At 45.2% G+C, this 21,764-nt stretch overlaps 1 protein-coding gene across 6 annotated transcripts in view; it reads right to left on the bottom strand.

Annotated features, from left to right (window-relative positions):
* Positions 1–21,764, bottom strand: part of SPATA13 (spermatogenesis associated 13) — a 183,053-nt gene that overhangs the window by 49,367 nt on the left and 111,922 nt on the right. For all 6 annotated transcript variants that reach the window (XM_069640701.1, XM_069640700.1, XM_069640703.1 and 3 more), the window contains 3 exons: positions 19,534–19,670; positions 16,155–16,334; positions 2,049–2,234 (listed from right to left, as the gene is read on the bottom strand). In XM_069640701.1, the coding sequence (XP_069496802.1) occupies positions 2,049–2,234; positions 16,155–16,334; positions 19,534–19,670 (503 nt within the window). The remainder of the gene's footprint in view (positions 1–2,048; positions 2,235–16,154; positions 16,335–19,533; positions 19,671–21,764) is intronic.

Here is a 21,764-nt window from a genome sequence, read left to right as displayed (position 1 = left end):
CCAAAAGTGCAAGAGGCTGACGTTGACCCATTGCCATGCCTGAAACAAGCTGCTAAAGGTTTCCGCATGTTCCCCTCTTGATGAGCACCCCTTTGGGAAGTAAGCAGAAGTCAATGAATCTTTTGATTGCAGAATTAGTCATAAGTAGTTACAATAAAATATTGTTTCCGCAGTTATATTAAAAAGAACTTGCTAGTTCCTTTTTTCCACAACACGAATTAAGACGGATCTCGACTTTAAACTGCATTCCCCATGTCGGTTTTTGTGAATGGCCCAAGTGTTGCAACGTCCTTTTCGGTCATTTAGTCCGCTACTCATTGTGTAATCATTTTGGAGAAGTCCTCCACTCTTGTGCCACTGTGTGCTGTTTATGATTTAACAACACGACAAAATAGTACTTTGTGAAAATAGCACTGCCAGAGGAGCCACGCCATGAACAGAGCGCTGATGAAAAAATTGGCAAAGCCCAGGATTGTGCATGGCAATGCCATCTTCAATAAACCTTAACAATATACATTGGTCTTCACGTCTGGGCCCAACTGGGCTAAGAGCTGGTTCTGAACTGACATCACTTGAGGTAGAAATGGCCTGCAGCCTCCAGTCAGAATAACATAATACCCGTTTAGCACTCACTGGCAGAAGCTTGTAGCTTTATAGGAGCTGCACGTATCAGGTGCTGGTATCATGCCCACGCAACAAATCATGCCAGCAAATCCTGAGGGATAGCACTGCTGTGCCACCTTACATTCCAGTGCCCCTAAACCAGGCACAGGAGTCTTCAGTAAACCACTTTGCATGTACAGTACTTTCACCAGTTGCAGGCAGGACATTTCAATGACCTGGGCTGCTGGGCAGATCACTCCAAAAGTGAACTACCATCAGGACACTGCTACTCGGTGGCCTTCATCATCAGAATTCCCAAAGGATCCCATCACATTAGCTGTTCGAGGTGATCTTACTATGTTTCCCCGGTTCCATGTAATAATGTCGCCACAAAAATATCGCCATGCAAAAATATCGCAGAAAAATTGCTGTTTTTTGTGGCGACATTATTGCATGGAACATGCGGGGGACACCCCTGCAACCCCCAATTTTTTAATTTTTTTTTTTTTTTGCCCCTGTCCCCATATATATGTACACCCATATAATATCGCCACGACCTTTTCCCGGCGATATTTACGGCGACCATATATATGGGGATAATATTACCTGATACCGTTTCCCCCCCCACCGGCTTATCTTCAATGTTCACTTTTCACTCAAGGTCTGCTATCCCAGAAAACCTTTACACAGGAAGCCCGGTGACCGCTGCTGCTCCCAGAAGGATATGGCTGTGTCCCAGGGGACGTGCAGGACCTTCCGAGCAGGCTATGGATGTGGCCCAGGAGACGTGCAGGACCTTCCGAGCAGGCTATGGATGTGGCCCAGGAGAGGTGCAGGACCTTCCGAGCAGGCTATGGATGTGGCCCAGGACACGTGCAGGACCTTCCGAGCAGGCTATGGATGTGGCCCAGGGGACGTGCAGGACCTGCCACAAGGTTTCCTTTCAGGTTTTTAGTTGTCGTGCTCGTCTGACTCAGCTTCCCGATCCACTTTCCTTTGTATCCCGACCACGTACAACTGGTCTTCCTTTCCTTCTCCTTCCTGTGCACCAATCAATGCCCCATTCTCATCCCTTTGTTCTGCTCATTGGGAAACAGCATGTTTTTTGGTCACTTCATGCTCACTGATAAATTTGCCGACATTCAGCTCTCAGTACCAACTCACCGGACACCAGTGTTGACCATACTTGCGTTCTGAAAGAATACGATTTTTAGTGCTAGGACTCCAACACTAAAGCTACACCAAAAGTATACTGGTCAGGAACTATTCCAGCTGTGTACCTACTTGATACTTTTAAACACCCAAATGAATTTAAGCAGAAGTTGGCAATCATCCCAAAATTATTTAAATTCATAGCATTCATGCATTTATAAGGCGTGCAGTATTTGACAAACAACAAAGGCTTTCTCTTGAAGACAACAAGTTGCTACAGCCTGAAGCTTTACCTCACAGATGTCCTTGAGATGTTTTATGTAAACTCGCTCTGTGTTCATTATTTCTTGGATAACATTCGTCCTCATCTGGTCCTTGTTCTCTGCGTGTTTAAGGCGGTGCTTGTTCGCTTCAGAGCCTGGCTCCCCGCCTTGATTGTTGCTTGAATTTCCTGGCTCATCTTCCTGATTTACTCGTAACTGCCAGAAGATCATAAATAGTATATAAGCACATACACATTTTATTCTGCATAGTTTTTACACATAATTTTCATTGTAAATTCTGCTGCATGGTACACAGGTTTCCTATTTTGCATTTTACTTTTCTTCAGTAACAACTGCCTACAGGACAAGAATACCCATAATCTTCCCCTCTAAACTAAAAGCCCCATACACCTCAATGAGCTCCTCATTATCAGTTCCATAAAACAGCCAAGCACACACAAAAAAAGAATCCTCTTTTCCTTCTGCTAGGAGGTGCCACAGCAAACAAGTACCTTCATTATTTTTGTTGTCACAACCTTATCGAGTTTGCTTTTCCAGGGTACTGTCTTGGGTGTTTGTGGTTTGGAAGCTCATGTGTACCCGCTGCTAGTAGCTATGGTGGCACCATCCATTAGCCGGTGAGGGGAGTGTGTGTTGTAGAATATGGGTCTTCCAACATGAAGGCACCTTACACTGTTTGGCGCTGCTTGCTGGGGAACCGGTTACGGCGAGCCCATGGGAGCCAGGAGTGAGCGTGGATCGCTGCAATGTGTTGAGGGGCAGGAAGATGAGCAGGACACATTTTGGGGACAAATATATTGTGTTTTTGTACGTTTGTAACTATCATGACATCTATTGAAGGGAATAAATTCTGAGCTGCAATTTCTTGGGGCGAATCTGTTGTTACATCTGGAGCTGCTTATTTTGTATGGAAGACGGCACTCCCCCAAATAATTTCCCAGAGTACGAAACAATAAAGATCTGTTACAAGATTTTAATCTATAAAATAAGATTTTACTGATTGTTTTTAGAATAACTAATGTTTGGATCTAATTATCACGACAATTTAACATTTCATATTCTTTATATTTTAAATGGATTTTATCGATGATTTTGTGGAAAGTATATATATTGCTTAGAATTAATGTGTCCTAATATTAATTACTGAGTAATTGAATGTCTTTCTGCTCAATGTCGCAATCTGAAAACTGATCATACGTATATTTCGTATAATTTGTGATGTAATATTGTGTAAAGGTTTGTATTAACCATAAACACAAATAAGTACATTTTAAAAATTGTGTTTTTGCCAATTGTGGAAAAGTGATGGGTGCCTACGGGACTCATAGGTCTGGCACCAAAAAAAATGTGTGGTTACGGAAGCCAATTAAACTTCATAGTACGTCGATGGTTGGTGGAAGGGGCTTATGAGCTTTGTAGAGATTTCTATGATCGGAGCCCGAGATAAGGGTTTTGATGAAGACCCTAGGCTTTATGCAGGGCATTCGATACCTTGCCAGATAAGGCTGTATATAGGGGCCTAGCTCCCAAAGGGCAAGGTGGGCACAAAACAACAATGTGTGTTCTGCCCCTCTATGTCTGAACCCCACACAAAGAGGAAGTACTCCCTGCAAGAGAGGGGAGAATGCTCTGCATTATCTCAGCCGATCGACCACAAGGCAGGGATGGTTTTCGATCAGACCTTTACTGAGAATACATTGGCTCTTTCTACAGCCTTGGGTCAGGAGAATAAACATCTGTTTGGGAGAGAAGGGAGGTCTAGACCCATCAACTGGGAAGTTTGAAATGCACCCCCAACTCACCCTCTCCCGGTGATGGCACAGTTATTGAGGTGTTTTGAGACAATGTCTAGATCCAGAGGAGGTTCTACGATTATCCAAAGCTTCTATTCTATCTGTATGCTAGGTGCGATTTATCCTGTGGATTTGTTGATGAATGCTTTCTTTCATACAACATCTGTCTCAGCCTCTTATAGTAGAATGAAAGGTGAATGTCAACTGCCCATTTTCCAGCAGAATCGGGTGTTCCTCTTGTGGGAGACCAAAGGCTCCTGGTGTTATTCTAGAAACATGACAGGGACCGGTCTCAAGGCATTTTTGTCAGGGTGTGGTACATCCATCAGATCCTAATCCTCAATAGTGTGGGCCCACTTGGTACAAACTCTCAACCTGGCTGAGATGGCTAAGCTAGAAGGTCAGCCTCTGGATCAAGGAAAAGTTAACATTTGGGGGACACTAGTGAAAATCTCTCAAATGAAAGATGCAAACGTATCCTCTTGAAGGTTAACCCAAAACTAGGGTAGGCTTGGCGATGCTAGACTAGAGTTGACTAGTTCTGTATCTAACCATTTTGAGGATTCTTCTGAGAAGGCAGTAGTAAGTCAACCTTTTCATAGCTATAGATACGGTCCGGGGTTCACTGAAAAAAAAATAACATTTGTCCTTCAGCAATTTTGGGATTTGTGCCTAAAATTCTTCATCAAAAGGCAAGCAGAGATTTTTCTAGAGTTGGATTAATGGTAATACCTGGCCATAAACTGGCAAAATCTTGAACATTGTGTATACCTGGGCACATCATAGCAGTGCCTGGCAAATGCCATACACAAGCCAATACTGTGGGCTTTTTCAATGCTTGATTTAATGGGCCAAGAACTGTGCAAGGAACAGATAGAAATCAAGTGGCTAAAGACAAGCACATTTACAGCTGCAATTAAGAAACTAAATCGCAGCAGACCGCAAAATCTTGATGTTACTGGTTGATAGAGATAGCTCAAAGGAGGATGCGTTTTGGGCAGGGCAGGTAGTGGGTGGGCATGGTCATAGGAATGTGAAGTGCTATGAGCAGTCAATGGGCAGGCATGTAACCCAACAACCACAATCTGGGTCCTTCCTCACAGGTCATCTTCCTCCTAGCTGTACTCCAACGCAATAGTTTTGGCTTATAGGTGGAAGTAAGGCACCACCCAATACCCACAAACTGAAAATGGTTATTCCATCCATTGACAGCTGTGGTGTGAGATCAGCGCCAAGGTAAAGTGACTTCCAATGAGGATCATCAGGGTGCAGTGACATCCATGAAACTAAAATGTCCCAGAGTTGTCTGGACAACCAATTTACTGGGTATTGAATGCTTGCCTGAAGAGAATTTGTTTTTCCTTTTTTCCGATGCAGTGGTCATTGGGTTAAGGTCTAAGGGATTGGTCAAGGTTGCTGCAACCTTGAATTCCAGGAAATCTGGTCTTGTGTTTTTTTTGCCAGGAACGTGGTCCTGCAAATAACTAAAGTGTGGCACAACCTGAAATTTCTAGTGGCAGTCTCTTGCAAGAGAGGTGGATTTTTGGGGTAACCCAGGCTTTCTTACTCAGGGGGTACTCCTGCAAGTGCACATCATTTTATATTCCAGGTGATTTTCTAAATAGAGGCAGCACGTCACATTTTCAGTGAGGCTTCTCTCTATGTTGACCTACCGCCTGCGTGGTTTTTATCTTTGTGCCACGTCCTGTTTTTTCTTAAAGTACCTTTGCAATAGTCATGGTGTGCTACAACACTCGACTAACGTCAACTCGATAGATGGTGGGAAAAGTGGTACATTTTGTTCACAGGACTACAGCATACAGCCAGATAGGCGAAGAGTGATCTGAATACAGTGGGTTTTAGACAAGTTGGGCTTCTCCGCATTAGCGAGGCATGTTTAAGGGTAGATTTTTCTAATCATCGTAGCACAGAGGCACTTGGATTTCAGCTTAGGGAAATAGTGTGTGATGTTCTTTATGTACGTGGAGCTGTTGCGTAATAATACATGGTCTTGCTGATGTATGGCAGGATTCCAGTCTGATGGCAGATGGACTCCTTTTGGATTTCATCCACTAAAGATTTCTTCTGCCGTGGGATCAAGATTGCATGATCTAAAGGTTAGGCAACTAACTGAAACCTGTAGAATAGATGCTTTAACCATCTTGATGGTGTCCAGGGGCAGGATTGCAAATAATTATTCTAGAAAACATGCTGAACAAGGCAGAACCTGTTGGTTGCAGATATTGGTCATGTCTGCAGCCTTCCGGGCTTTGTTTTTTGGTGGAAAGCACGATTGGCAAAACAGGAGACAGAAGACATGTGGGGGAGAGGTCTATATATTCTGACAATTTTGTTTTAATCCAAGATAGGCAATGGAGGGGGAACAGAGGGAAGACGGAGAGCGATCTTACTAGGCCAGGTGTCATTCAGATCGCGCAAGTGCATGGGAAGGAGGAAAGTGCGAGGGAGAGGGGCGCGGGGAGTGCAGTACATGGGATAAAATAATAATAACAATAAGTAAAGTACGGTCAGCTGGTGGCAACTGCAAGGCTAAGTGTAAGTGTAGACATCTGGTGTCAAGTGCTGGTAGTGGGACTGTAGGGATACAGAGACAGTCACAAGTGTGGGGGGTTGCCAGGAAGGCAGTGCAGGTGTACGACTGGCAGTGGAGGGGACCTGGGCCCAAGATCAGAGGATGGCCAGGTAACCAGTGCAGTTTCAGCCAGGGATTCAGCAGGGGAGAGGAGAAGAAAAAGCAGAAGCAAATAGAAAGGTTTTGAGGTGCTTCCGGAACCGGAGATGGTTCTCAAGTTTCAGTGAGGCAGGGGGGTTGTTCCAGAGGGAGGCCCCAGCCGAAGCCAGAGATCTACCAAAAATGTGCTGCTTGGAGAAGCGACTGAGCCTGAGGGAGTTGGAGGCAGATGAGCGAAGAGCTTGAGAAGGAAGATATTTAGGAAGACAGAGTTGAAGGTATTGAGGCCCCTGCAGAGGGTTTTGAACTTTATCTTTGCAGCCATTGTGAGCCAGTGCAGAGATTTCAGTCCTGGAGAGATACGATTCCAGGGCATAAGGCCAAGGACAAATCTTGCAGTCCTGTTCTGGATACATTGCAGAGGGCGGAGAGTAGAGACAGGCAGATTTAGAAAGAGGCTGTTGCAATAGTCTAGCCTAGAGAGTACTAGAGCTCTGGAAACCGTGAGCTTCTGTGTGAAAGAGACAAAAGGAAGAATACCACTGAGAAGGTGCAGCCGATAGTGTGACTTCTTAGAGACGTCATAGATGTGAGAAGAGAAGGAGAGTGTGGAGTCGAAGATGACCCCAAGGTATATAGCCTCACAGGTGGGAGAAGGAAGGGGGCCAAGAGAGGCTGGCCAGAGTGACAGGAAAGGAGGGAGTGGGTGTGCCCATTAGGAGAATCCCAGTCTTACTGGCATTAAGGCCGAGATCATTGGCAGCACACCACTCCTGGAAGGTGGAGAGACAGTCGGAGATGAGAGAGGGAGAACAGGTGGATGAGGGTAGCCTGAAAATGAGCTGAGTGTCATCCGCATAGCACTGGAAGTTGGGGCAGAGCATGGCAATGTGGTGGGCAAGAAGTGCCAGATATTGGTTGAACAGCTAGGGAGAGAGGTTAGACCCCTGGGGAACACCTCAGGTAGAGATAGAGGAGAGGAAGGACCCAAGTTGAACCTGGGAGGGTCGATCAGAGAGGAAAGAAGTCAGCCACACCAGTGCCTGACCAGTGATCCCCAGGTTATCATGGAGACGATTTAGCAGGATGGCATGGTTGCCCGAATCAAAGGCAGAAAAGAGATCAAGTAAGATGAGGACACAGGGGGTGTTGGAGTCAAGGTTGGAGAGCAGGTCTTCACGGATGTTCAGGAGAGCAGTTTCCATGCTTCTGGCAGCTCTGAAGCCAGATTAATGGTCATGGAGGCAACCAACAGATTCAGTGTGAAGATTAAGCTGGGAGATGGCCAGTTTTTCCAGGAGTTTGCCAAGGAAGGGAGTGATGGAGATTGGGCGATAGTTGGTCGGGCATGACGTGTCGGCAGAGGGTTTAAGAAGAGGGGGCACAAAGGAGTGCTTCAGGGGGGAAGATAAGACTCCAGTGGCGAAGGAGTTGTTTCAGAAGTCGGCCAGGGCAGGAGCCAAGGAGTTTATGTGGTCCTTGATGGTTTTGGAGGAACAGGGGTGAACCTGTTTTGACAAGACTTTCATAGATCGGACTTGTCTGGAAACCTCGTCAGGGGAGAACGGGGGAAAAGGCAGAGAAGGAGGGAGGAGAGGTGGCCGAAGAAGGGCCAGAATAAGAGCAGGGCGCGGAGGGAGGAAGGGGAGAGGAGGAGAGAGAGGACAGGATGTCCTGAGTTTTACAGATGAAATGAGAAGCCAGTGCCATGCAGAGGGCTTGGGAAGGGAAACCTTGATAAACTCCAGGTTACCCAGAACAATGCCATTAGGGCTGCTCTCAACATCCCCAGGCACACCCACATCTCCTCTACCAGGCGCAACCTACACTGGCTACCCATTACACTTCGCATCTCCCTCAAAGCTCTTGTTCTAACCTACAAGGCTCAAAATAATGCTGCACCTGCCTACCTGTCCACGCGCTTCACACAACATAGCATCCAGACCCCTGAGATCTGCACAGGCACACACACTAACCATTCCCAGTTTCAAGCTTCAGACAGCTAGAGGCTCGAGTTTCCCAGTCCTGGCTGCTAAGCTTTGGAACTCCCTACCCAATGATCTTAGGAATGTACCAGCCATCCAATCCTTCAAAAACAGAACTAAACGCTGGCTGAACGAACAGGATGCACTGGCCTCCGCTTTGTAACTCATGCAGCGGTCACCCGCTAACAGGCTACTCACTGTATGTACTGTATTTTTGACCATTCTGCCATTCCGTGTAATATTTCTGATTCATGTTTTTATTCTTGATGTAAATATGTCTATACAATGTAATTTGTAACTATCTATGTAACTCTTATCTGTAACTACCTTTTCCAAACATGCGACCTGTGCCTTGGGAAGGGTGCGCAATACAAATAAATAAATACAAATACAAGGGACAGGAGAGGTAGAGACTGCGGCAGGATTGGCCAGTTCCTTGCAGATTATAAAGGGTCAGCCAAGTTGTTGGATGCCGCAGAGACATGGGCTTGGATGTGAGCTCTCTTCTTGGTCTGGACAGAGCCTGCATTGCCTTTGGCGCAGGCAGCAGGCCAGTTTGTCAGAGGATGTACCAGAGGCATGCCATTCCTATTAGCCACCCTGCACTTGCATTTAAGGGTGACGAGGGCTGAGTCGTACCAAGAGTTCCACTTGCCGTTGGGCTTCAGGCGGATCCTCATGACAGGGCAAGAACACAGAGTGTATCAGAAATAGCGTGTGGAGCATGGAAAGGGCTGTGTCAGGGTGTGAGTCAGCCAAAGGGGGAGGGTGAGGCGAGAAAGTGGCGGCAAAAGCCTCAACTGACACGCGCTTCATGTGTTGGATGACCGAGAAGGTGGGTGGCCGTGCTGGAGTTGGCTTGGCCTGGGGGGTAGAGAGGGTGAAATGGGAGGAAAGGAGAAAGTGATCACTCAAGGAGAGAGGAGTGGTGAGAGGGATAGAAAGGGGAAGGTCTGAGGAGATCAGAACATCCAGAGTATGCCCTACAGAGTGTGTCGGGCCAGAGGGGAGAACAGTGAGTGAGAGAGAGTTGTCAAGGTCGCGAAAGAGTCCAGAGGAAGGACAGGAAGAATCCAGGTGGATGTTGAAGTCTCCAAGAAGGAGGAGTTGAGTGGTCAAGACCAGGAGGGATTAGGAGAGGTCCGCCCACTCAGAGAGGAAGGTGGCCGATAGTAGCCATAGTAAGAGAGAGGCTAGGAGAGAGAGAGCCTGCAGACGAGGCATTCAAAAGATGAGTAGGCCTGCGTAGAAATGACAGAGGCAGGAACCCACTCGGGAAGATCAGGGATACACCCCCTCCAGAACGGTTGGACCTGGGTGTGGAGAAGATCTTGTAGCCGTCAGGGAGGAGAGTGTCAAAGCTTGTGACAGAGCTGGCCGTGAACCATGTCTCAGTGAGACAGAGGACATAGAGGTCAAGTTCCTCCAGAAGGCGGAAGATGTCAGGAGTGTTCGACAGCGTAGCAAGAGTTTAGAGTGGCAATATGGATAAGGTTTCCGTCCTTGAAAGACTTCCGGGGATGGGTAAAAATCAGAGGTATCCCCTGCGGAGGTGTAGAGGAAGCTGTAGTGGGGGCAGAAAAGGAAGAGGGAGAGAGCAAGGTAGTCAAGGAGGAGGCAGCAGGAAAAGAAAGGAAATCGATGAGACGTGGGAAGTGTCTATCGAAGAGGAGAAGGTTGGCACATAAACATTAATGATGATCTCAGAGAAGTGGCTATATACCTCGGGGTCATCTTCGACTTCCACTTTGTTTGCTGATGGTATTTGCATTGAGGATTTTCAAAATACGTTCTAGAATTACTCCGTCCTGCTTGGCTGTGAAAATCTGACTGGCTCATTTTGTTCGATCACCTAAGGGGGATTGGGTCTTCATGGGTTTTGAGGACGGGGACTGTAGAGACTACACCAAGTAGGAGCGTTTAAGTTTGATCAGAGTCGAATACCTAAAATCCATACTGCTTGCCAAGATAATATTTGATGCCCAACGTCAACATGGCTCCTAACATTTGCATCCACGAATCCTCCAGATTATCTTGCAGGTCATTTAAAGTCTACTCTTTGTGCGATGATTCCATAAACTAAAGTCTCCAATTATTGTCAATGGTTGGTACAGTAAGTGTAGGTTAATGTTTGAGATGTCTTCAAGTTGATATTAGAACACAAGTTTATTACACAATGGCTGTGATGAAGGAAATATGTGAACTGCCTATGCCACACACTGCCAGGCAATCAAATGCTGTGTTGGTCATGCTCGAGATGTGGGTTCAGGTCATTCCACGCCTCTTTTGGATGCAGTAGTCTGTGGCAATGAGTCATGACATGTCAGAGAACCACATTGCTTAGGGATCCAGGATGTGGTTTTTGTTTTAGATTTGAAGATTATCATGAATTTCTAAAGTGCGTCGGTTGTCAAATGGTATGTTAACGAATAGTACTTTGTCTTGGGATAGCGTCTGCTAGAAAGTTGTTAGTGTAGTATGGGGGCTATGGTTTGGATCGAGTGGTTAGGGATGTTAGGTAGTTGGTCCTTTTCCTCACCGGTTTAGGCCCGTGGTTTGATCATTGATCAGTTTGTTGGGGAATCTACTAGATTTATGGTTGTTTGGGGATCATGGGGTCTGCTAGTTGGTGTGAGGTTTTCTGCTTGTTCATGGAGCCCAGGATGCTGTGTGGTTGGATTGTTGGTACTGGAGTCTATCTTTCAGCATTGGGTTTGTCATTTGTTGTCACACTTTTTGTCTTTTGAGGCACTATCAAGCGTTCTACGTTCAATAGGTAAAATGTTTATTACCATTCAACTCAGCATTCTTGGAAGGGGTGCCTGGGTCTCATTTAATGCTAAATATCTGTACAGTTTTGGGTTGAATGGCCTCTGTATGCAAGATCCTTTAACTTTTAGGGAAAGTTGGATCAGGCATAAAATAGTTGTGTAACTTATTTTACCACTACCTATGGGGTCCTTTCCCCCGGTGCTATAGTTCCTTAATAGCCTTAAAATATTTAACCCTGCACATACTAATATCACAAGAAATGATTGCTGCATGCTTCGACAATATAAAACATTTTTTTTTAAAAGGTCAGGTTCAGCAACTAGGACTTGGTGGGCTATTTCAATCAACGTCTCAAATCTGCAGTCCTCGCATGCCCATTGCCTTGTTTACTGAGTGTGCAGTGGATTTCAAAGGGCCTCCATTTAGGTTGGGGTTCTGCGAGGATTGGAGTGCACTTATGATATTTCACTTTGGCTAAGTTGAATGTTTGAAATAGGACATGGAGTAAACGTAAGGTCCAACTACAGCGAGTGCAAGAAGGAAATAACCAGAAGGAAGGCCTTCTCTGTCTATGCCCCCGGTTAGGAAAGTTGTAGCACCTTTCCCTTCATTTTTATGGACCCCCAAACTTTTTGCTTTACCGAACCTGGGCGGCCTGCTCCCCCCTTTTCTCCCGTAGTTGCTTGTTGATTCCTTGCTACCAAATTGCCACCCACCCTCCAAATCCCAGTTGTTAATAGCTCCACTTGCCTTGTCCCTCTGCTTGCCTCACTGAGCCCTTTCCCCTATGACTTGTAAAGCACTCCGTTGCTTCCTGAAGCTAGGTATGCAGTCAATAAGTGCCCGAAAATAATAAAGTTGTTCATTTTGTGTTATTATTGTAGTGATGTTTTGTGTGAAGCGCTTTTGTAGCCTTAACATGGGTTTGTGTAATGTTATTCAAGGTTCATAGCTTGGCTTCCTAGTTACTATTGGTTGTGACTGTGGGTGTGTCTTTTGTGCCAACTGTGGTTTAGTATCTCAGAAGGCCAGTAGGAAAGGCGGTATGCTCCCTCTCACTCGTCTAGTTATCTTTGCATGGCCGTGGGGAGAGCAGGTCTGTGGATTAGGAACAGGGGCTCCTTCTATGCCCCGGGTACCAGTCATGTGTGGTTGCTCTCGCTCTCTTGCTCTCGTCATCGGAGCCGCTCTGAGCCAACTACCTGATGGTGCCGCGTACCTTCGGGCCATGCCCCCATAATGAGACCACCAATGTAGGTCTTCAGTTTAGGGTTTCACAGTCGTCAGTCAGCGGCTTTATATGGGAGCCCCACGTTGATTGTGGTCAATAGGGACAAAGAGCACAGGGAAAACAACAGCATCTAGAGGTGGTTTTGTGTTAATGCATGTTCATATTTCTTTTACTTATTAAGTGCAACGGTTATGTAGGGCAGCAAAGAGGACTGCTGAACCCTTTGGTAATGATGAGCTGTTGGCACTGCTCCAAAAACCACTATTTGACGACAGCTCAAGGCACGCTAGATCACTTTGCACGACTGATAATACTTTAAAAAATTACATATATTAAGGTCATGGATTATTTTACGGGGCACGAAACAGTAGAATTAAAGGCTGGGTTACAAAAAAATATCACTGCATGGTGTAATAACCAAGAATAATGTTGCTAGTTTAGGCATGCCCGATTAAAACATGAAAAGCAATTTCTGAAGGGTTTACTCAGGTTATGATGTATGGACAAATTAAGTATTTAATCCATTAAAATCCTGCACGAATACGCGAACAGAGCAAAGTCTGAATTTGGGTCAAAGATCTATTCCTCATGATAATCCCTGGGCACCTGGCAGTCATTCAATAATGTTTGAAATAGCATAAGAACAAAAGCGTATAAGCACTCGGTTGCACCCAGCGCCTGTCCGAAATGAGCAGAATGCGGGATTCTGCCAGGTTATATAACTAAACCTGTGGAAATGCTGCTCCATCAAAACACAAGAATAAATAGGACAGGCATCTGGGCCATGCAGGAAGCAAGTGCCCTTCTGAGAGGCAGCATGGACCATGCGCTTCAAAGGAGCAAATGAAGACAAGATTCTTAATTGAGAGATGGGCTGAGCAGCATGACGGATTGCTCGCATCATTAGAAGGGCCTCCAGTGGAGCGCTATGCAAGCCGAACAGCGGGGGGTTAATACAAACTAGTTACGACAGGTCAGGCATGGGCAATTAGTGCAAAGGCAGCCATTTTAATCACATCTCGCCTTGCCTCGGGATACGGTGGCATTGATTTTAAACTGTTGCAGCGAGAAAAAGGAAATGTTGCGAAATAAACATACAAATGTTGCAGCAAAAAAGCTTCATTAAAATAAGAATAATAAGACTCCCTAAACAATGAGCGTGCAGGTCTATGTGATGATGTGCTTTTTGTTTTACTGAAGAAAGTTTTTATATGGATTTGTTAAAATCATGAGTGTCGGTGAGGACTATGAGGCTTTGGGCATTATATCCAAAGTTGACCTTGACCTGTCCTTAATTCCATTTGTTTTAGTTAGCATGAAGAGGTTACATTTAGAGCCCTTTGCTACATTTCTGAACATTTTGCAGAACATTTGAAAATGAGCCAGGCCGGAGGGCCTGTTTGGCATGCTTCCAGGTTTCAGCTTGGACGCATCGTACATTTGCCCCCTTTCTATCAGCTCATGGAGTGAAGCTTCCATTGTGGTTAAATGATACGGTCCATAAAATAAACAAATGGCAGTGGCAAAATGACGATATCAGTGACCGTGTCACTGGTTACAATGGTCAGCGGAGAGGCAGGGGTTAGGCTTCACTGTGCTGTCATGTCACAGTTTGGTTCCCCAGTTTTGAGCTGAGAATCCATTTTTTAACAGCTGATAGCCAAGTGAGCTCTAACCAAATTTATCAATCAATCTTTGATGCAAGTCAGGCCTCTTGGCTCTGCTCTGGCTTGGCTGTACCCATGAATTCTTTGCCTCACCCGCCTCTTCTGTGTATTGCGATCTAGAAAGGGGTATGTGCTTGAAAGTGCGGGTTGAGATGGGACTATAAGCTATGCCACTGACCCGATTGCTTCTTATTTTATCAAAAGTAACACTTGTAAGTAACTGGGCAAATTGAAGAACCAGAAGTAGTCCCAATCAAGTAAAAATTGATTCTGACTGGACCTTTTGCTCACTTATAACATTCGAGGCAGTTTGGTGTACAGCACCAGCACACCTTATGCTGTCCCAATTGCTAACACCATGTCTATGTTTTCTGTTCCATGTATGCTGTCATTTTGGTTGGGCTGTTCTTGTTGATCGGCTGAATGACAGGTGGGTTTTCCTGAATGACCACAATTAGCCTGCAATAAAATGCATTATATACACATTTTCACATCCATATTCATAGTGGATTGGTTGAAAACATGGCTGGATGTACTAGCTGGCTGCTCCATGCCCCCAGGCCAACAGTTTGCTCCTCTTCTCACCCGCAGCCAGTTTCTAGAATATGAGGGTCCTGTACCATCACTGTGTGGCAAGAGTCAGCAGATTTTCATTTAAAAAAAAACATTTAGAGCAAAATCAGTCCCAAAAATGATTTGTAATAAACCCAAAAGATAAGCCTTAACTTTGTTGTTTTTTTTTACTTCATTTTTTTATGGTGTGGTCCTGAATTCTAAAATGTAAGCCACTGCTCTGAAATGGTAACGTCCCTCCCTCCACACAGATAACCCTCCCCCCCTTATTGATTTTCCATACCACTGGATGATCAGGGTCATGTGCATTAAAAGGAGAATTATGTGTGCATGAATGCGTGAGGGTTGGGGCATGCAACAAGATTATAACAGCTTCACACACCCCAATCCATCACACACCCGCAAGAGCCTGCACACCGACAAACCTTGGTTTTCTGAATGGTACGGATGGGGGGACAAGCTTTTTTTGGGAATAGAAAAGAACTTGCGTGTTTGCATATTTATAAAACGAAGCCCATCAGAACTCATAACACTAGTACTACTGAGGTCAAAGACAGATATTGTTCTAGTTTGCAAAGCTGGACAGCACGCAACCTTTACTGGTTTATTGCTCATTGAGGATTTGAAATCCTCATTAATGCATGCATGTAGCAAGTTTATCAGAAGGGAGATTTTTTTTTTTTATCTCGCTTCGCTCTATGACATTATGCAAATGTGAACACAGATCAGAGGCGCGGCATGCTGCTCTAAGGTGGTTGCATGATACAGTTTTCACTGCATCTGCGGGAGTTCAGGAGACTGGACTTACACTCCTGATCTTTGACTCATGCCTTCTGAGATATTTTATCCGACTGTCGGGTGTGAAGTGTAGCTCCTAAAATGCTGGTCTGGATTAGGAACCCAGTGCTCCTTCGTGGTGCCATTCTACATAGGCACCACGGACAACAGCTTTGCTGGGGACTAGGACACTGAGGAAAGCCGCGGCGATCAGGAGCACGCTCACAAACACCAAGCCCTTGTTACACTTGATTTGGGGGAAGACTTTAAGATAAATCTCTAGAGCATTTTATGACGTCTAGCCAATTCCAGACAATTGAATGTTTTGGAATACAAGATGAGGTTTCCCTGCACGTGCACCAACTTAAACATAAAGGCAATGCCAGCAGTGCTGCCCCCCATACATTCATCACAGAAACTCAGAGGCAACCCCACCAAATGGGCTATTGTGGCTACACAAAACCACCATACTTTGGGAAACTCTCCCATTCTCCCACAAAAATTAACTACATGTCGATTATAGAGTATCTGTCAAAATACAAGCATTGGCTCAATCGAGCGACCATAACTGCAAGGAATCCATTACATATAATTACATTTCTCATTCAGAGACCAGAGTACATACCCGGACGAAGCTTGCTGGAAACCAGGCTTCATTGTCGTCAATCCTCCCCCACCACCAGTCGTCGTGCTGTTTATCAAGGACGTGAATGACATCACCAGCTTTGAAGGCAAGCTCTTGATCATCCATAGTCACGTGGTCCCATAGCGCCTCTGCATAGACCACACTGCCATCACCGTTCAACTGAAGGAAACAAAAGTTAGGAGGTGAGTACGACAGCAGCATGCCATACGACCCAATACCCACATTCGTAAAGAGGAACATCATTCTGCTAGTGGTGCTCAATCCACAGTACAATCCGGTCGAACGTCAGAGCATAAAAAAGAAAGCATTGGCAAATCATCTCTATTCAAATGTGTTATATGCATGAAATCTTTGCGGGATTCAAATTCTAACAATAATCTATTGACACAAACGTTTTTCAGTGAACACTTTTCAGACATGTCTACCATTTTTTATCTTACACAATAACAGAACCCCAAGAACATGGTAACACAAAAATGATAAAACACTATCTTTGAGTGGTTTTTTTTGGGGCCTATCCAATTTGTGCATTCCTGTTGGATGCAAATGTACAAAACGTTCTGCTCTAGACACCCCAGTATATGCAAGATGCCACATTGCCAGATGACGTCTGAGCTTTATTACGTTTCAGAGCATGGCATTCTCCCATACTGATATTACTAAATATCCAACACGGATGTTAATTCAAGTTCTTTGCCCCTTCTACTTTGGATGATTGCACTGGGGTAGGGCCGAGTGCATCAGCTGTGTAAGTAATTCCAATGAAACGGTCTTGCCGGCAAATGGCAACATTTGGTTCAACCTCTTCGCATAGACCAACATTCCAGCCATCAAACATAAGCAATGCACTAGGGTAGAAGGCCTTTGAACATCACATGCTTTAGAAAACACCAAACAGAATCAGAATGTAGAGCTATGGTCATTGGAAAATGCCACGGTATCATCCCACGCTGCAACAGAGCCGTGTCTGTGGCATTGGTGGGACGAAACCTGAAAAGAAAGAGGTTGAAAACCAAAGGCTGGCCCGAACTATGTGGATGCTGCATAGCCACAACATGTGTGGGATTTTTCTTTAAAAAAAAGTGCAATTTACAACTTGTAGTGTAAGACCATTTCTGTTTCCAGTGCGTTGCACGTTGTGAGCTGTCCCCGCACCAATGGAAGAGGATATTGCACAAAACAGGATGTTGCACAAGTCTCATTCAGGACTCTATTCACTTGCTTACCCCATCTTGTTTAAAATCATTAGCTCGTCCTTTAGAACATCTGTTCTTCCTTCTGGCTTGAAAGATGCGTGGATAACACCTGCTCTGAAGAAGCCTACCTTAGATTCCGGGAATGTTGGTAATTATCAACCCATTACCAATTTACCATTTTTATTGAAGATACTGGACAAGATCGCTTATTTACAACTTCAAGAACATGTCGAACGACATGGCCTTTTAAGTTCACGTCAATCTGGATTCCGTGCCATGCATGGCATGGAGACAGCCCCGATTGTCCTACGTGCAAACTTGGCACACATAGTAGAAAGGGGCAAGCTTGCTCTTCTGGTTTTGCTAGATTTGTTGGCTGCCTTTGACCTGGTGGATCATTCCCTCCTATAGGACAGGATGAGACACCAGGTTGGCTGCTCAGAAGCCACAGTCTCTTGGCTTGCCTCATTTCTTGACCTAGAACAGTACAGGTGGCTATTGACACCTTTAAGGCCCCTACGGAGACCCTTTTATGTGGAGTTCCACAGGGTGCCTGTCTTTCGCCTATTCTATATAACATTTATAGCAGTCTGCTGTTCGACATGCTCGATACTGCTGGTGTCGTCTACACTAATTATGCAGACGACACCCAGCTTATCCTGGAACTTGATGGAGATTATGAGATTGATCTTCTTTGCCTAAATAGCGTCTATGAAATGATCCAGCACTGAATGACTAACTCACTGGCGCTGAATAACGAGAATACAGAATGTACGATTGTAGGATCCCCACAAAGAACTTTGAAACTTGAAGCACGGTATTCCCATTTTCTTATATCCAACTGCCCTATTGCGGTCAGCCCACATGCAAAAACTCTTGGTGTCACACTAGACTCTGGCCTGACCATGAATCAACATGTTTCACAAATAGAATCTTCATGTTCATACATTAATAAACTTCTGAGACAGATCAAACCTTATTTGTATCTAGAACATATTGCTTCATTAGCTGCAGCACTCGTTAATTCATTATTGTAATGTCTATTGACAGGCACTTCAAAGAAAAACCTTCATAGCCTTCAGGTAGTACTAAACATTGCGGTCAGAATATTTGCAATTTGGGTCCGCGCAACCATGTGACTCAGTCAAGACGAGAAGTGCACTGGCTGACTATTTGCGATCGCATTTCTCATAAAGTCTTGACTTTGTCATACAAATGCCTTACCAGCCAAGCACCCAGCCTCTTAGCTAATAGATTAAGAAAGAACACTGCTACTTGCACTCTGAGGTCCAGCGAGCAATTTAAACTTTGTCCCCCGGCATAAGATGAGAATTGTTGGTGGCCGGTGTTTTTCCCCTTCAGGCCCTGCTCCTTTGGAGGATGTACACTAAAATAACGTATCCCAAAAGACTGAATAAATCACAGAGCCCACTAGCCTGCATTTTGTAATTCGGTCGTTTGGCATTTTGGCCGTTTCGTTTGTCCGCCACACTGCCTATAATGTATGCAGGGGACCATCCCCTGCAGCCCAGAATACCGAACTGGAGGTGCGTGGGACACCCCTGCAACCCTGTTTGGTATTATGTGCAAGATCTGATCTACAATGCCAAATGTGCACTAAACGTGCCTTTGGCATTTTAGATACGATCTTTTCGTCTAAACCCCGTTCGAAACTTCATACCCGTCTGCATCCACCTTGCGGCTAGTCTTGCAGGCTTCAAAAAGGCTGTTAGGACATTCTTTTTTTAATTCTAATGATTAGATTGGAATTGCTTTCGGTTTTCAGTCCTGGTCCTGACCCCTCGTATTGGCCCTCTTTCTTGCAGCGCACTGAAGCCTGTGGCCGTGTTGCGCCATATAAGAATTCAATAACATAACAAAACACATTTAAATAAACTTCTTTGCACCACCGACTATGATCTGAGCTGCTCCCTCTGTTTTCTATTGTTCTATGTGTTTCACTTCCGCTGTTGTTCAGAGCAGAACCTCCAATGGGTGGCTGGAGAGTCTATGCAACATATCAACAGCATCAATGACGTTTGGGGTTATGTAATCTGCACACTGCAATGACGAATTAAAATGTACATATACATGCACAAGCCAAAACCATACAGTTTCCCCTTTACTACACACTACAAAGAACTGCACACGCTACAGCTTACCTTGTCGATGGCTATATGCTCTCCTCCCGGGTGCAGATATCTAGGGTTGGCCTGGCAGACCTCCTCAAAGCTGTAATCTTCTTCACTGCCATTATCATCCACTAGGGCAGACGACTCAGCCACACCATCTGAAGATACTTTTTAAAAAGAGAATGAACATCTGTAAGCATAGAAAAATCTCTGGAAAAAAAACCACACAATACCCCACACCACTTGGGTGTGGAACAGGAATATATGAAAGGAAATATTATATACAAACAGCAAGCAATCAAACCACTTGGAGAAGGGGAATACTTCAACACTAGAATACAAACAGAAATCAGTAAGCATTTATGTTGCCAAGTCTAATAGAAATGTCAGCTGAATTTATGTCCATCAACTGAATGGTCCCTTTAATCGATGTTATTGCTACTCGAATAAAATGGTATGAATATCAAAGACTGCCCTAACCCGACCAGAATTCAAACACGCAACACACACACTCTTGCAAGCACTCAACTTTCTTAGCCGTCTTACTGAGGTTTGGCCCCTTTGCTGTACCAAACACGCTATGTGGTTGTCTGCTGGGCTTATCCATCGAGCAGCGTCATGGCAGCATCATGGGGGAGTGGCCATCCAAGGAGATCCCGCTTGGATACCATGCATCCCTGCCCGAGTTTCTACCCCTTCCTCTGTGATCCACTATGAGGAGAACTAATCACCTTTCACCTTCCCCGCCCCACTTTCCTCAGACATACCTCCTTTTAGGGAGACATGGGGGGTGGGGAGGGGCACTTCCCCTCTAGAGGGTGAAGGGGAAAGGCAAACTTCCAAAACAGTAATACAGAAAGAACAGCCAGGGCGAGGCATAATCAAGAAGGGTGGCAAGGGTGGAGAAAGGAAGTAAGACAATCGGCCAACAATCCACATGAAGGTAAAAAGAAACAAAACCAATACATTAAATACAGACTTGGCGTGTATGAAAGCAGTCATTTTCATATGGAACTGTTCACTCTACATTCGATCATCTAGGCATTCATCCAAGGTCCATCCTGAAAGGGATTGGACGATCGCATTTTCGGATAGCTGATGAAAGTTGCATGGCTCCAGCAGGAACAGTCTGAAAAGGCACGGCTTCGGTTTTGGGTATAAATTCAGGTAAACAGACACGCCAGAGAATTACAATGATCGCGGCCACGCGGATGGAAGGTTTGGGCGCGTTTAGAACTGGTCATGCGCAGATTTAACAATGCGTACACCTATGGTTCGAAAGTGAAATTACGATAGCCCACGTTCTTTGCATAGACCACTGGCTTGGGGCCACAACCGTGGTGAGGGGTGGCGGAGGGGAGAGGGCCCAAGAATGGGAGAGGTGGCGGAGGGGAGAGGGCCTGTGAATGGGAGTGTGTCTGGGCTACAGGAGCATAAGAGCAGAACCTAAGTCTTGTTGTCATTCAGGTGAAGCCAGCTGTTTTGCTCAGTGTGCCAGCAACTCACCACCCACTTGCTGCGCATAGTTTGAGTCGCCGTGAGGGTGCAGTAGAATCTTTGAGTCATTGTTGCACATTTCTGATTTCTTCTCTGCTTTTAGCCACACTCATCTCATCCAGCCGAGAAGTCCACATCCAATCGCCTCAAAAGAAATTTCTTGGAGCTGGATCTTTGAAGTTTTAGAAATGTCCCGACAACTAAAGGGTTTGGATAGAAAAGCTGTACCCTAACAGTCTGTATCTGTGTAATCTCTTAACCCTGGGGGTCAAATGTGGGCACATTCCAGGGATGTCATTTGGGGGTTGCCAGGGGTCGCAGTTGTGACCCCTGATGTCTCCCTTGCTACCCCTAGAAAAAAAGATTTTTTTTAACTTTTTAAATGTAAGCTCCTGTGCTGTGGCCAGTGTCATGTGGCTCTTTATTTTTGGAGTGGCTGACATTCTTGTGCAGGCTTTTTTAAAATAAAATAAAAAAAAAAAATGGGGTTCGGCAGCTGTATCACTGAGGAGTGATGCTAAATGTTATGTTATGTTTTTTTGAACTTATATAGCACCTTATATACCATTGGTATGTCTGAAGGCGCTGGTAGGTTGAACGCCCTTGGGAACCGAAGTTCAGGTCAGTAGGGAGAGTCAACGGCGCGTGTGCGCACCGGGTATGTGTGCAGCTGGTGCGGTATACGTGAAATAGCTGCTTCTTAGCGGTAGGTGTGGTGGTTGAGATCAGGGGTAAGTGTTCGGCTGGCAGGATTTATCCAGACC

This window comes from Ambystoma mexicanum, chromosome 7q (assembly GCF_040938575.1).
Source record: "Ambystoma mexicanum isolate Mex_15411 chromosome 7q, UKY_AmexF1_1, whole genome shotgun sequence".
Taxonomy (NCBI): domain Eukaryota; kingdom Metazoa; phylum Chordata; class Amphibia; order Caudata; family Ambystomatidae; genus Ambystoma; species Ambystoma mexicanum.
This window is presented reverse-complemented; position numbering and strand designations above follow the sequence as displayed.